General features: G+C 41.3%; 1 protein-coding gene across 1 annotated transcript in view; it reads right to left on the bottom strand.

The window, feature by feature from the left end:
• The window catches only part of LOC101166009 (mitogen-activated protein kinase kinase kinase 11), a 63048-nt gene that overhangs the window by 11572 nt on the left and 35031 nt on the right, over window positions 1-16445 (bottom strand). The window contains exons 3-6 of the mRNA XM_011487749.3: window positions 15218-15366; window positions 13670-13845; window positions 10174-10420; window positions 5797-5913 (exon numbers count right to left, since the gene is read on the bottom strand). Of these exons, the coding sequence (XP_011486051.1) occupies window positions 5797-5913; window positions 10174-10420; window positions 13670-13845; window positions 15218-15366 (689 nt within the window). The remainder of the gene's footprint in view (window positions 1-5796; window positions 5914-10173; window positions 10421-13669; window positions 13846-15217; window positions 15367-16445) is intronic.

The raw sequence follows: 16445 nt of genomic DNA, 5'->3' as shown, positions 1-16445 counted from the left end.
CACATCCAACGCAGAGACGCTCACCCCCCCCACCCCCCCACCCCACCCCATGCTGGTCCTGATGCAGTCGAGGGACGGTGTGGATGCCGACTGCAGCACATCAGCACCACCACCGGTGTGAAAAGAGGTGTGGAGCAGAACATCTCAGACCCGCCGTGCTCATGTAAAGCACGTGAGGAGCTTCGGTGATGTCGAAGCAAATGCAGCGCTGACACCTCCCTCCATCCCACACGGCACATGATTCACGCTCTGGTTTCACTTCTGACACAGAAAACCAGCAGGTCCATCTCATGTTGCCTCACGTTGAGCTCAGAACGCAGAGAGACAGGCAAGGCTGTGTTTGGTCACGACTGTAGTAGGATTTCCCATCAAGCACTGGGGTGGGTCACCGATCTTTGCCGTGTCACACAGCCATAACGTACAATGTTTTTGTTTTCCTAAATCTCTTTCTTTATTTTTGTATCTTCCAACATGTTTTGGCGCTTAACTACACTTTTTCACCTATTTTAACCATTCAGCTACTAAAATGTTCAGCTCTTCCTGCTTTGACTTTTGGTCCTTCAAATCCTTGAACTTTTCAACATGTTCCAGGATTGTATGGACTACAAGTCCTGCCTACTGTATCTGGTTAGTGGCGTCATGGCTTGACGCGTGAACTGGCATTTTTCACAATTATATCTTTTTTGTTATTGCTCTGATTTCACTTTATTTATGGACAACTTTGATCATTTCCTACTTTATTTATTTATGAATTTTTGCCAATTTTAACCCTTCAAGTTTCATTTTCATTCAGCAATATAACATTCAGCCCTGCATTTTATTTTTTTTGTTCGGGAAATGCTGCACCTACTAGGTCTTGAGTGTTTTTTGCGTCGAAGGTCTCAGCGGACAGGTCTTTATGCGTATTTTACGTAGTTTACATGCAACTATTCTGTGAATCTTATGCAATTGTGTCTGATTTTTGCAACTTTGTGGTTTTCCAGGCCCGTTCCACGTCTGTCTAACGCATGCACCACTGATGTGTAACTGTTAGCAAATATGGTGCACTTATCACGATGAAATTACATTGTGTTTATTCATACTTCTACTTGCAATGTGTGCAACGTAGCACAGGAAATGCTCTGTTGGTAAAGAACAGGGTTCCTGTACCGGTTATCTTGTAGAACTCTGATTTGTTTCGTTTGAAATTCGATTTAAATCCATTTTTTTCTCCCTTTTTTTACCTTGTTTATAAAAATTACAAATGACAGCATATGTTTAACAAAAACTACTTGTTTTTAAATTATTTTGAAATATGCTCAAACTTAAAGTTCTACTAAATACTAGCTGTAAATATCTGTAGATGTTTTGTGAGCGACCGCTAGCTTGAGCCTCTCAGAAACAGGCGTTTTTTAATGGGGAGGGGGTTCGTGTGTTTGAGCATGCATGGTTTAAAGGCAAAGCAGGTCCACAGTTTGGGTAAATATCAACATTAGCTGAGACCGTCACCCCTTCAGCTCAAAATCAACTCATATTATCACCTCTGCTACAGGGAATGAAGAATAAAATATGCTATATGTGCTGTAATCCCAGTCATAAATGAACAGCACACGATTTCAGCGTTAGAAGTGCTGACATGTCTGTCAGTGGTAACACAGAGAAACCGGATTTCCATTAATCATGTTGTCTATATGCTGATGGAAGGAAGAAATGCTGAGTTTTCACAGATCAGGGTGTCAAACATCTGCAGGAGTAAACCTCCGCCCAGGTTTGGAGGCTTTTTGAAGATTGCTGCAGAAATGTGAAAATCTTTTTAACGCTCATTAATGCTTTTTTTTTTTTTAAGTCAATGTATAAAACTGGCAATAAAATTCAAATGATTGGATCCCTTTTTTCTTCTGTTTTACAGTGGAGGAATGATTTATGCGCCCTAGTTTGCAAGGTTTTAAATTTGAATTCCGACCTAATTATTTCCCAGTTCTTGACTTTTTCCCTTAAAATGTAGAAGGCTGTTATTGTTCCAGTAATGAGTGAGCTAGATTTATTTAAAAAAAATAATAATACGCACAAGCGGTGCTGCAATCTTCTGAGGCGTGCGCCTTTTCTCTCTTTTCTTTTCTTTGGAAATCTGTTGAACAGCGTGTTTAACGCCACGCAGACCTCAGTTTTAACTGAAATCTGCTCGACCCTTTAGGAAACTGCTTTCTAAAACGCCCTTTAGTTGAGGATTGGAAGCTAAAATGTAGCACGTTTAAAGAATAAAAGGGATTCTGAAAGCTGCTGGGACCAAAGTGTTGGAGGCAGCAAACACAAAAGCTCAGCTAAGAGTGGGATAAGTAGAGACGTTTCTGGTCCCGATCAGATTCCGGGTCATTTGATTGTCCCGATCCGATACGTTTCTGACACATTTGAAAACAGATTCAAATTGTGTTAAGTTTGATATGTCTTTGTTTGGATTTATAACTGCTGGCTGTACTGTTCTGTGCATTATTATTGCTGTGAACATAAAGCATTTAAGTCAAATCAAAGATTCAAATTGTCCCCTATTTTTCATTTATGTACCTAAACATTTAACACTTAAATAGAGCATTTATGTCAAGTAGCTCCAACAATCAAGTCAAAATAGGGCAACTATGAAGATTTCTGAAACAATGTTCTGTCTATATTTCCTAATATAGTGTTATTTAGAATCATAGGCATTATGTTTTCTAATGAAAGTAATCTGCACTTATTTTAGATGTGCTATGTTGATTTCTAAAATAGAGTTATGTCCATTTTTATACAATAATTAAGTATTTCATCTTTGTCATGAGATTTATTGATACTTAAGGATTCTTAGTTCAGTCTGATAAAATGTTAAGAACCGGAATATGATAAATCATGTAATGACAATGGTTACGGTAGAACAGGGGTGGGGTCATATAAGTTCGCTGGTGATGTAGGGCACCGTAGCAATCTTTGATTTAATGTCTTTGTATGAATGTGAAAGTGCTGATTGTATTGTTTTGTGCATTGCTCTTGCTTTGATTGCTTGAAATAAACCATTTCAAATCAAATCAAAACTGTGAAAAAGAAAATGTAGTTAGCGATTAATGAGTAGAAATAGGTAATAATTAGTGTAGGCCAAACTATTGATCATATGTGATCAATTATACATTATTACAAAATAAAAGTCATGACTTTCTTCCAGAATTGTTGCTGTAGCACAAATATGATGAGTTTTCATGACTAGCTCCTATCAATGTAAACATGTATTCATTTTGGTTGTTTGAGACATTATGTATAAATGAATGCACGTTTTTTTTAATCACTTTTTCCCGAGTTTGCACTTTGCAGACAGCAGCTGTCTCACTGTCGTCTCTCTGTTAAATGTTTGTATGATATTAAAAATGTTTTCATTGCCTCTGTAGGTATTAGGGATGTCCCGCTTGGATCAGGTGATCAGAAATTGGACCCAATGCCGTTGTTGGTGGCTCAATGAAAGATGGGGTTGGGACATTTCATTTACTCTTATAATGACCCAGCACTTTATAGATCCATCTTCTTATTCCAGATAAATCCTCTACTAGACGTCTGTAGATCACGACCGGATCAGCAAGTGTCTCTATTGGGTCGTGTTAACGCAAACACAGACATGTTAGGAGAACAAAGATGAGCTTTTTGATTCTTTGTGAGGAGAACGGCTCTCTGGTGCTGCGACAGACGGAGACCCAGTGAGACGCTGCGGTATCTACACCCCTTAAGGCCAGAAGGACCTACTGTGCTAATAAAAGCTATAGCGTGATGTTCCTGCATGCTGATGCCAGGTCTGAAGAGGTTAAAACAAAGAATCCCATATTCTCTAAAAAAACAACCAAAACTAAAAAAGTCTTCCATTGATTTGAGCTACGGGTAGTCATGAAAATTCATCATCGTATTTATTCTAGAACAACGAAAATCCTTGTTCATTTTTAAGATTTTTGATGGAGATATAAATTGCATCTGATCAAAAATGTCCAATAGTTCAGAAGATACGAAGCTTCAGTCAAACTTTCTCACATGACTAATTATTATCACCAGTTTTTACTAGGTGATAGTTAACTACTAGTTGATATAGTTGAACTATTCTTACTTGATTGTTGCGGCTGCTTCAAAGTAGGGCTCTGTTAAAGATTTTAAATGTTAAAAGCAGGTTAATAAAGAAAAATAGGTCAAACCTGCATCTGTTTATTAAATTGATCAAATGTGTTACAAAAGTATCAGGACTCGGTATCCATCCATACTCAAAATCCAATGACTCGGAATCGGATCGGGACATCCCTAGGTAGCATTGAGACAAGCCAGGTTTGGAGGTATTGAGCCCGTAACTCTTTTTTTTAACGTGCCTCCTGCTGTGGCTTCCAGTAATAAAATGTTGCGATCTGTTCGCAGTGTGCAGACTTCTATTCATCTGTAATAACAAGCGTGAAATATGTGGCGCTGATCATAAAATTGAGAATAAAATACCGTTCCAATCCCTGATCGGGATACAACATCCGTTTGGGCCTGATTTTTGATCACATGACCAGATAAGTGTGATAATATCGTTGGGTGACGGCGGTCCACTTGAGGGCACTTGCATCGTTCTGTCGTACCAGACAAAAATGACTGCAGCTCTTTGGTCTGTTTGGGTTTCTGTCCTCTTGGGTTTGGCAGCAGGAAAAACGAACGGGAGCAGGTCTAAATAAAGAGGAACCGACTGAATCTAATCCTGCCCGCGCAGACAGGAAGTTAATAAATAAATAATCGGGAGAAACATCTATATGCTGCCAAACGCATATGACACAGCAGGCCAGCTGGGATTCAAAATGTGCTAACTAATACAACCTCTGGGTCCATTAATTCCATAAAAATAGCATTTTCTTGTTATCTAATTTAGCAGAATGTGGTACAATGGAACTGAGCTCAGCAAACTCCTGCTAATCAAGTTGGCAGTTCCCAAGACAAATATGTTTGGTAAGCCCCGAAGATAAATCACTGCATGCGACTATGAGGGCAAGCATAAATATCCACTAAACACATTTTAATGACAGGCGCACTCGTGGCTTAGTGACTGCCATTAAGGAGAGTCATTAGGAAGTGCGGAAGACTAGCCTGCTACCTCACAAGGCCGGCCGATGTCTGGCATTTACTTCTACAAACTGCACTCTTGTTTTTTTTTTCTGCTCCATTTTGTCAAATCCCTTTTACTGCCTGCGTCTACACGACAAATTTCTTTTGTCCCTTTGTTAGGAGGCACTGTGGAGAATCCCCGCTGCACAGAAGGACCTGGGGACATTTCTGTGAGATCCCGGCAAAAAAGCAGAGGAGATATTGTAAATCTGTGTGACCGCTGCAACCCTTCTTAACCCCATCTCACACAGCAATGAATTCCACCCTGCTTATTTTTAATTCAGTCAACCGCACCGCTGCTGCAGGCTTATGAAACCGTTCGTGCCCGAGTCCCGCGGTCACATGTCTCCCCCTGCTGCTGCAGTCAGGGAACTGCACACAGGAGCAGCAAAGGGGGTCTGAAATGGAAAAAAGGGCTGAGAGGAAGTCAGATAATATTTGGACTGGAACGGACTATTGAAAGGGAAAAGGGTGTGTGAGAGAGGGACAGAGCAGGGAGGGAAGAGACGGGGAGCGTGGGGCCCAGCAGGAAACGATGGGAGACAAAAGACGAGTGGGTGGTTGAGAGAACAGATCAAGAATCGGTCATCCAAGCTCTGCTGCCACAGCTTTCTACACGCATCTCCACCTTCGAATTGAAGCACTCAGTCCTGTAAAGTCAGTCCGCATGATGAGATCCGGACTCACGTTGGATTGCGCGAAAACGTGGGCCGAAGGAAGGCGAGGAGCCCGAACCCAAATCCGGAGAGTTCCTCCTCTTTTCCAGGCCTGGGGAGGCCTGCACTGTGATTTTATGGATGAAATCTGCAAAAAGGATGGAAAGAAAAAGAATACAGTCATTCTACTGTCACGTTTCTTCTTCTACAATGCAGAGCAGTGGTCCACAACCGTATTCAGGCCGTGGGCCGGTTTCATGTCAGACAACATTTTCCTGGACTGGCCAGTTCCAGGCGTCTGATTTTGTCTTCTAGCTTTTGAGGTTAAAGTTTACCTTCATTCTCTGTCAAATATCTTTAAACTTTATTTGTACTATAGATTTTGTGTAGGAGCCATTTGAACGTGACCCATAAAAAGTGGAAGATAAAAACAACTTTATTAGCAGCATCCATAATGGTTTATGGGAACAAATGTCCCAATAATTCCATGGTCTCAGTAAAGTCTCAGTAAAGATTTCTTTTATTTTGAAGTCAAAGGGTCTTCTTCTGTTTCCTTTTCTGCTAAAAGAAACTTTGCTGAAACATTTGTTTGTTAACTTTGCTAACTTCTTTAAGAGCGTAGCGGTTGGATTTTTGACTTGTGGCCGAGCGACTTGACGTGGACGTGGTGGAGAGAAACCGGTAGTTTTTCAAAACAAGGCGTCCTTCAGAATCAGATTTTCAAATAAAGAGTTTCTGAGGCAGGTTCTGCTTTTAGTTCTGACTTCCAGTAGCAAGTTACAGAACCAAAAAATGTGTGTCGCTAAACAATTTCAATATACGTTAAAGTTTTCACGGTACTCTGAAAAAACCCTGCAGCTACTTGATCCTCCTTATCCAACGGTCTTACTTGAAAACCTCACAAACATTTGCTTCAGGTCAATACTGTGCTATGTTCTAAAACGCACGCCTGGGTCCCGACAAGGCGGATCTGTGGGGGCTTTTGTGGTCCCGCGGAGAGCATCTTTGAGATAGAGAAAGTCACTTGTGTCACAAGAAAATGCCTGTAAAAGGGGCGGGAATTTTTTAAAGCATTGAGTGACTTGCTGGCGAAGTTAACATTATAAAACGGTTTGGGTAAAGTCGGCGGAAAACCCACAAGCTAGCAGTGAGTTTCTGTGAAAAGCATCAGTTTGTGCTCAAATGAGAAAGCAACACAAAAGAGACACAAATGGGATTAAACACCAGAACACAAGTATAAATAATAGACAGCCACTCTGATGTAAACCATAACTCAAAGTAGATGAGACTTGATACATCCCACTGGGAGAAACTCAGTTCTTACCTCTACGTACTGAGGGGTTCAAACCCTCATTTACACTGACCTTAAGGATTGAGGTCCTCTGTCGTATTTTATGCAATAATTCAAACTTCATGGGGTAAACTGACATTTAAACGGCAGAAGGGATAATTACTAGACAGGACTGTCTCGCGAAACATAACTCAAAGTTTAGACGTCGGGTTTAACTGAACTGGACTGAAGGAGTGAGGCGTCACCCATAGAAAACGCCTCTCTTCCGGTTCCGACAAAATGAAGTCAATTCAGTCGCCGAACCAGAAATCCTGAGTAAGCCGTAATTAGCCCGAGTCGGTCGGAGGCTACATTTCTATGGCAACCACTCTCTCCGATCAGGAATGAGCGTGTTCAAAGTCCATACCCGATCCACTGAAAGCGGGCTCAGGAGACTCTGTCAATCAAATGGTTTGAACCTAGTTTGGTTAAGGCGTCCGATTGGTAGGTTTATAATTAAAGTAACTAATGCTACATGTTTATTTCATACTAGAAGTCTATGAGATTTAGGCTCTTTTGGACCAGCTTGTACTTCCTGTTTGGAACACGAGGGGGGAGGGGCCCCTCAGTCCAATTCCTACATACAGTCAATGGGTTTAATTCTGAGCTGTTAGTGTTTACAGTAAACCCTTGTTTTTCGCGTGGGTTACGTTCCAAAAAGACCCCGTGATAGGCAAAATCCGTAAAGTAGAAACCTTTATTTTTTTTAAACTATTATTATACAATTAAATACTCTATTATACATTGAAAAGAAAGAACAAACCAATTTAAAGGCTCAAGCATTTGTTTCACAAATCAAAAATACTTTAGAACGATTTTTTTCAACAAATAACTTCTGTACTGTACTGTCAAATAATCATTTTAATCATCAATGAATGTGAACAGAAGGCTTCAAATCGCGGAGATTAGCCCCGCCCACCGCGACCCGAGTATTGGATTAATCGGGAGAAAATTTAAAATGATTATGAAAAAAATACAAAGTACAGTTGGACAAATAGTGACTCAGGTGTATTTCACTGCTCCTACAGACTGAGCCGCTGCATCCTGACTCCTCTCTGCAGTGTTTTCTTCTTCTGAAGCCCGCGGTGCAGCTGTGTTTGTTCAGGAGAAGAGCATGGTGATAGGCAGTTGTTGTCGCTCTTTTTTCCTCTTTGCAAAAAGATCCTAATACACCGACATGCCACCATCAAGAGAATTTGCACGTAGTAATGAAAATTTGGAAAGCTGTTTTACGTACGTGAACATATTAAACTGCAACGTTATTGGCGCACAGGTAGAGAAGAAGCGCAGTGACTTTTTAGCCAATCAGAATGCAGAACACAATGCATGATGCAAATCCGTGAAGTAGCGAAACCGTGAAAAGCAAACCGCGTTATAGCAAGGGATCACTGTATTAGCAACTAAGCCAAAAAAATTAGCTTCCTATCATGAAATATTTTTAATGCGCCAACAGTGTTTCATTGGATACAAATATTTTTGTTGCAAAAGAATAACAAAGAACGTAAACTACGGCTGTGTCTGAATTCACTAACTACTCCTTCCTTAACCCCCCAAAACACTGTCCAGTGCCTTGGATTTTAATGCAATTCGGTTACATGCTCACTACTTGTCACTGTATTTTGAAATGATAGATTTGGATTATTGACTGTATAGGAACTGGACTGAGTGACCCCTCCCCCCTGGCGCTCCAAATAGGAAGTACCTGCTGGGTCCAAGAGGCCCAAGACTTCTGTAGAGAAATAAACAGCTATAACTCGGTTATTATATTGGTCTGAATAACCATCCTCTCTCTGATACGTTTTTCTTAACACCTTTTTATTTATCCTAATTTTTTTCCCAATTATCTTGTGTTATTCAAGTTATAAACAGATCAATCAGATGCCTCAGTGAAAACATGTGGTCCCCCCCGCCTTGAACCTCTGATTGACAGATTCAGCCACTTTCTTTGGAAGGAGTGTGAAGTTCGAACAAGCTAATTTCTGGTTGGCGACAGCAGTTGCCATAGAATTGTTGAATGAGACCGAGTCGGACCAATCCCTGTCGTCTTGTCCTAAAGGGCGGCGCCCGTATTGCAGGAAAAATGGCGACTGAATTGGCTTCATTCCGCTGGAGCCGGAGGTAAGGCATCACACGCTCAGTCCAGTTCCTATTTACAGTCACCCTGACAAAATGGTGAAGACCCTACATAGTGGAATAACCAGGGAGTGGTATTTTAAGAGCTAGCTTGTTACCCTGATACGAATGTGCTAAGCTAACAGGCTAGCACAAGGGAGATCATATTTCTAACCCTGGAGAACCCAACAAGAATTTCCTTCAAGGCTTTTGAAGTTAATTAAACAGATTTGGTTTTTGTTTGTTCAATTTAGAAAGCAGCAATTAACAGCAGCCAAAAAAACGAAAAATAAAAAACAATTACCTGATTAAAAAGAGAACAGGTTAAATGAAGGCTCACTGTGGCTAATCTGTTAGCTTTGCATGTGTGCTCATGCTAACTTTCACTTTGCAAACAGAATTAGTTTGAAACTGATGTCGCGTGGACGTGCTTTCTTTTATTTCTGGTGGAGGAAACACTGAAGTTACTAAAAAAAAAGTGCAACAGCAGCGCAGTGAAAAAGAAAGAGACAACGACAAAGAGAGAAGAAGAAAAAAGAGGAAAACGAAAAAAGGATGCAGGCAGATAGAGGTGGAGGGAGAGTCAAAACACTGGCTGGGGAACAGGAGGAGTAAAGAAAGCGGCGAGCGCCAGAGGCCGGCGTACCCACAGACAGGAAGAGTCCAGGCGTGGTTGGCTCGCTCTCCCCCCTCATCAACCCCCCACCGCTGCCACCACATCACCGCCCTGCTACTGCTGGGAAAGCCCTGACCACGCATGCACGCACGCACGCCTGCTTCGCCCGAAATAAACGGCAAAGCCCACAGGAGCTGGCTGCATGACTGCTATAAAGTCCTGGTTAAAGGATCACGTCTGCCAATAAACCAACAACTAGAGTAACTTTGTTGTTGTTCACGTTTTGTGACAAATGTTTCCATTTCAGCCGATGCTCGCTGGCCAATGCTTGTTTGGAAGCAGACACGCACCTTGAGGCATGCTGATCTTCTCGCCGTTCTTGCTCTTCAGCTTGTGCTTCTTGAAGGTGCCCTTCCTCTTCTTGACGTTGGGCTTCTCCTGGTTCTGGTTCATGTGGAGGATGAGGAGGCTGAGCTCGCGCTCGAACACGTCCTGCTCCCACTGCGCCAGCTCCTGCTCGCGCTGCCGCAGGAACTCTTCGTGGGACTTCTGCTCCAGAGCGGCTCGCTTCAGCTCTTCCTCGCGGCACCGCAGCTCCTGATGGAGAAGAGGAGTGGACCGGGACAGGACCGTTCAGTAGGTTGATTTTCTGCCAGTGTGGTGATTCCAACTCTGAACCATAACCTTTGCTTTAATGTTTTACAAATGACTTTAATCACATCTATTTCACATAAAACGCAGGGTAAAGAATTCTAACTTGGTTGTTTAACAATCACTTTATAGAATACACAAAACATTCACTTAAAAACTATTTTACGTCGTTGATAACATTTGCTCCGACTCATCTGAACCTCTCAGAAACTCTTGGAAAACTAACCAAAAGGAAAGACTCCAGGGGGGTATTCCAGAAAGCGGGTTATGTGAGTTACCACGGTAAGTTTGAGGCTAAGGAAGTTGATAACCTCAGCTTTCTGTTCAAAGAATGGAGGTATGTTTCAGGGTAGGTCAAGTTGCCATAGCAACTCATGCTCTGAACATAACCTGGTCTGGAGCAGGTTTAGATGAAGGTTAATTGTTTTCAGAGAGGTGAAGCAGCATGGTGTGTCCATTTGAAGATGATTTAGTGGATGAAGAAGCTCAGATAATCCTTTTCCTCCCAAGAGAGGGTGATAAGACCACATATGGATGTTGGAAAGATAAACCTTTTTACTTGGATCTAACTTAATTATTTGCTAAGATAAATCATTTTTTGGAGTTCAGTCAACTTATAAATAATACATAGTTATCAGACATTTATTTTACTATAATTCAAATTAATTCAATGAAGAAGGTGTAACTTTGATGCTGCTGTTAGATTGGCAGCGCAAGGAATTGTGGGATACCATTCCCTTTGCCTGTCTGGACAGATTTGGGTTTAAGTGTGGGTTTTTGACCAGATGTGTATAGTTGTAGCTGTTTTGCTGCGTTTTGTCTAGTTATTTTGTCCAGTTATGTTATGTTTAATTCTTTCTGCACCATAATTGAGAGGGAGAGGATGATGTGATTATTTAGCACCACGAGTATTGCATAATGTAGTAAGAACAGCAATTAAAGTCAGAGTCATGATAACTGAATGCAGGCTCAATACTGCAAATCCACTCTTTATCATTCATTTCAGTTTTTTTTATAAAAATGAGAATATCAGCGGGCCAAAACTGAAACATAAGAGAGTTCAAGAAGTACAATAAATTAAGATGGAAAAACTTTAATTGAATTGGAGTAATATGAAATTTAGTTAGATAAATTTGAGTTGTATAAACAATTATTAGAAATTAAGTTGAATCAATTTAACTCAATTACTTGTTACCAATAGAAGTAATTCATTTAAGTTGGCAAAATTGGACAAGTTATACAGTAAACCCTTGTTTCTTGCGGGGGTTACGTTCCAAAAAGAACCCGTGATAGGCAAAATCCGTGAAGTAGAAACCTCTATTTTTTTCTTAAAATTATTATACAATTAAAAACTCTATTATACATTGAAAAGAAAGAACAAACCATTTTACAGGCTCAAGCATTTGTTTCACAAATAAAAGTACTTTAGAACGATTTTTTTCAACAAATAACTCTGTACTGTACTGTCAAATAATAATTTTAATCATCAATGAATGTGAACAGAAGGCTTCAAATCGCGGAGATTAGTCCCGCCCACCGCGACCCGAGTATTGGATTAATCGGGAGAAAATTTAAAATGATTATGAAAAAAATACAAAGTACAGTTGGACAAATAGTGACTCAGGTGTATTTCACTGATCTTCAGACTGAGCCGCTGCATCCTGACTCCGCTCTGCAGTGTTTTCTTCTTCTGAAGCCCGCGGTGCAGCTGTGTTTGTTCAGGAGAAGAACATGGTGATAGGCAGTTGTTGTCGCTATTTTTCTATGGGTTTTAGAGAAACTCAAATTGCAAGATGATTTGCGCGCACGTGTTGTAAATTTGGAAAGCTGTTTTACGTACGTGCACATATTAAACTGCAACGTTATTGACGCACAGGTAGAGAAGAAGCGGAGTGACTTTTTAGCCAATCAGAATGCAGAACACAATGCACAATGCAAATCCGTGAAGTAGCGAAACCGTGATAAGTAAACCGCGTTATAGCGAGGGATCACTGTATATATATGCATCACAAGGAAAATAAAATAAGATCAGAAACTCGTGCGTTCACTTTGTTCTTTTTCTCCAAGCAGAAACTCTTTCTTTTTCTGATGCAGCCATATTATTTTTTTGATGGACGTATAATCTTCATACGCCGTCATTAAAATGTCAGACTCCGTCTCACTGAAGTATAGCGCTCTTTTTTTTTCACCACGTGTTTCCATGGTGACTCCAGAAATCTGCGATCTATTGAGAATGTCTTTATGTACCTGCTGTGCACGTGCATTAACCCAGGGTTACCAAGTCGAGTGTAATTACGCTAACTCCGGTCTTTTGGAACCGACATACACCGAGTAAGCGAGTTCAGGCGGATTTCAGCCAGAGTTCAGGCTTAAAGTCAGGCTAGTTTAAACACGCTTCCTGGAATACCCCCCTGGACTTTTAAATGGACCATTGAAACATTTAGGTTGAATTGTTTAAAATTGTTTGCCTTGTCATTTTAGACTCCCAACAAAATATTAAGTTCAGAGGTCTTGTGTTGGTTACCTTCTCCCTTCTAGTCTTACAACAAATGAGGCAGGTATGAAAATACTGTAAACAAAAGAAGGCTTTCAGTAATGGAATTTTTTGGCCGTTCATCGCCCAGTTTGAACGGCCAAAATATTGAATATTGAATATTGAATATTCATTTCAGAGTTCTCTTTTGTCTGCTCTCTTTGCATTTTGTACATTGATGAAAATAATGTATTCTTCTACACCCACCTAAAACATTACTGTATTCACCAAAAGTCCAAATACAATTAAATTGGAAAATTAGGGCTGTTGTTTATTTGATAAATGCATCAATCTTTACACATGAAATGTCAATTCAACGAATCAATAAACACTTATAACTAACATTTGTAATAAAATAATTTTTCATCCAATAATAATAGTTTCATCAATGCTCAATTTAAAGCACAATAAATGTAAAAACAGCTTTTTCTCTAACTAAATGAGATGCGTTTGAGATGGAAATTTGAAAACTAAATATCAAAAGACATTCAGGCTAAACATCACGTCAGCGAAGGTTCTGTGACTCTGCAAACATTTGGAGACGGACAGTCACAGCTGAGTCACGTGGGCTACATTTTTAACCCGTTCAGTTTGGCCTCTAGATTTCTTTTTCCTGTCCGAGTTCCTTACCAAAATGTGCAGAAAGCTGTCCACAACTTTACCTTTTCCTTTGACCGCAGTTCATCAAACATGTCCTGAATCTCCAGCTTCCAGTCCTCCTGGAGGGAGTGGAAGGAGTCCTGCGGCATCTCTTCCTTCACCTGCTCCTCCAGCGCCGTCAGCTGCGTCAGGATGGAGCTGAAGTTGGGCCTTCGGTGAGGATCCTGGTCCCAGCATTCTGTCACACGATCAGCACACATGATCACAACTTTCCACCATCGCACAAGCATCACACATCTTCATAGAGCTGGACAAAGAGCGCCAATAGCTGCATTTCCATTACAACTTAGTCAAATTTAAAAAAAAACACACAATTTCACAGTTTCCATTCAATCCTAATTGTGTAAACTGACTCACGCCATAAGTCGTTCAGAAACATGGAGACGGATGTGAACAATACTTTGATTGACAGCAGATGCTTTCACATTTCTGCCACGGCACTGGCGCTCATCATCATCAATCAAAGGAGACGTCGGCGTCTCAGTAAGGCCGTGGAGTGGCGAGCTCCTTACACGTGGGAGGGGCTACGGATGAAGCCAACTAGGGAAATGGTGATTTTCCAGAGGAGCTGTGGATCCAACAATTCCACGTGACACGCTCAACTCCTGATGAGCTGTGGGACGCTGTGGGACCTCTGGTGGCGCCGCTGTGCAGCGCCCAAGGCCGACAATTCCTACCAAGAAGCGCATCGCCAGCCGTTGTTGGTCACATGACTCGTTTAATTAAAAAAAAGTGCTCGGTGCAAAATGAGTTTAATGTCGCAGAAACCGCCTCCTCCAAACGAAAAACTTCTTTTCAATAAATGAGACTTTTTTTTTTATTGTTGGGTTTCTATTAAGTAAATTTATTATTGCAAATCCAATGTGAGCAATTTCATAATCAAGAGAAACGCAGCTAACGCCACATCTGTTGACCTTCTCTCTCCTGCTTCCCGTTTCACTTCTTTAATGTTGCTAAGAAGGATCCCAACACTGGAAAACTGGCCTAGATTTAAGACTAAACAAGTGTCTGAGATGGAAAATGTTTTAGAAATATCCCACAAAGTCTGTGGTTTCTATTTATGTAGTTTAGGCACAAACTCAAGACAAGCGGATTCCCTGCTGGAGGTGTTCTGCTTAATTAACTCGATAAAACTTTAGGTCTAAGAGGCGCATCGGAAACCGGGCCAATGCCTAACGAACCCTCATGAGGTGATCAGCAGTGGTTTGATTCCCTCTTTATTTTTTAACAAAAGCAGATTAGCTGACATGAAGGGAAGCGGCAGACAGCGAAGGCAGGAAAGGTTCTGGTCGGTACAACACAGAACACAAGAAGAGCATAGACGGATCTGACAAAGCAGCTCTGACAAGAAAGAAGAAGAAGAAGAAAGTCCTCTCCACAGCCAGGTCATTACCAGCCTGCAAGGATTTGTTTTCTCTGTTGCAGCACAACTTTGTGAAGAGGCGGAAAAACAGCTGACAGCAAAGCAAATTAGGGATCTGCCTGCATGAAACTCCTGTCACTGCCGATCCTCTGCTCGGGCTGCATTTAATCCATGTTCAAAGCCTCACCTGACATGAGCTGTGCGAAGGGCTCGGGGCAGGTGGAGGGGATGGGCAGGGTGAGTTTGTTCACAGCAACCCCGTAGGCCACAGCGAGTCCGTCGATCCCTCTGTAGGGCGCTTCTCCTGTCAGCAGCTCCCACAGCAGGACGCCATAGCTGGGGGGGGGGGAAGGGGAGATGCTGAAATATAACCGAGTTCCAACCCCATCAGAATCAGCTCAATATGGACCCATTGTACGTTGAAATGACCGTTTTCCAAACGCTGGTGATTACATTGGAGCAAATCTAACACAGCAACTATGATGATGGCGTTTTTAGACAAAATCCAAAAACCCCGTCTCATTTTCTATGAAGGTTCCTGCAGAGGATTAGAAAATCAGCGGAGTTGTGGGCGGGACGGTTGAGGCGAAGTATGTCCGACTCTGTTTCCTGTCATCCATTGGTTTACACTCTCCAGCCCCTCCCTAACATTAGCGGTGCTGCAGAAATGGCAGCAATATCAGATCTATCCAAAGTTAAAATCTAATAATATGAGCGTTTTTCACTGTCTGAGTCCACTCAAGATCAAAACGTTGATGGTTTCTTTTGGCAAAATTTGTTCCAACGCAATGCATTGTGGTCTACATTCGCCGATCTAGTGAGCATTGATGCACACTGGATTTTGGAATTATAGATTCGGACAGCACTACAAAATAGAGAAACGCGCTGTACAGAGCGTAGGGAAAGAATTCTGATAGGAAGTAACAACGCAAATCGCATGAAAACCTTCAAAATAAAGCAGGAAATAAAGGAATACATATGAAGAACAAAAAAAAAACCTTGAAGAATCTGATAATGTCTGTATTAGAATGCCTCTAATTTTTAAAATCATGTTGCACCTCCGTCTATTAAATGTTGAAAGAAGTCTTAAAGGAACAACCGCTCCTTTAGTTCTAAACACAAAAACATCATCCCTTCTTACAGGTTTTCTTGTCAGGAAGAATTTCTAAACGTATTTTATGCTCATACTTGCTTGAACTACTGTATGATTTGGGCTTTTTGTTGTGGGAACATTCTATTTTATAAAGCGGGAGCTCACAAAGCCCAGAGATCTGGACTGTGTGGTGCAGGACTTGGATCTGCCACACTGTCAATTAGCCTTCTGTCAGATCTGCCTGAGCGCGCTGTGGAGGCCAGCTGGGTGGAAATGCAGGTCCTAGCCTTCTTTTGTTGTTAGTTACTTCTATAATTACAAC

This window comes from Oryzias latipes, chromosome 18 (assembly GCF_002234675.1).
Source record: "Oryzias latipes chromosome 18, ASM223467v1".
In the NCBI taxonomy this organism is placed as follows: Eukaryota; Metazoa; Chordata; class Actinopteri; order Beloniformes; family Adrianichthyidae; genus Oryzias; species Oryzias latipes.
Note: the sequence above shows the minus strand (reverse complement) of the source record. Positions and strands in the feature narration are given on the sequence as shown.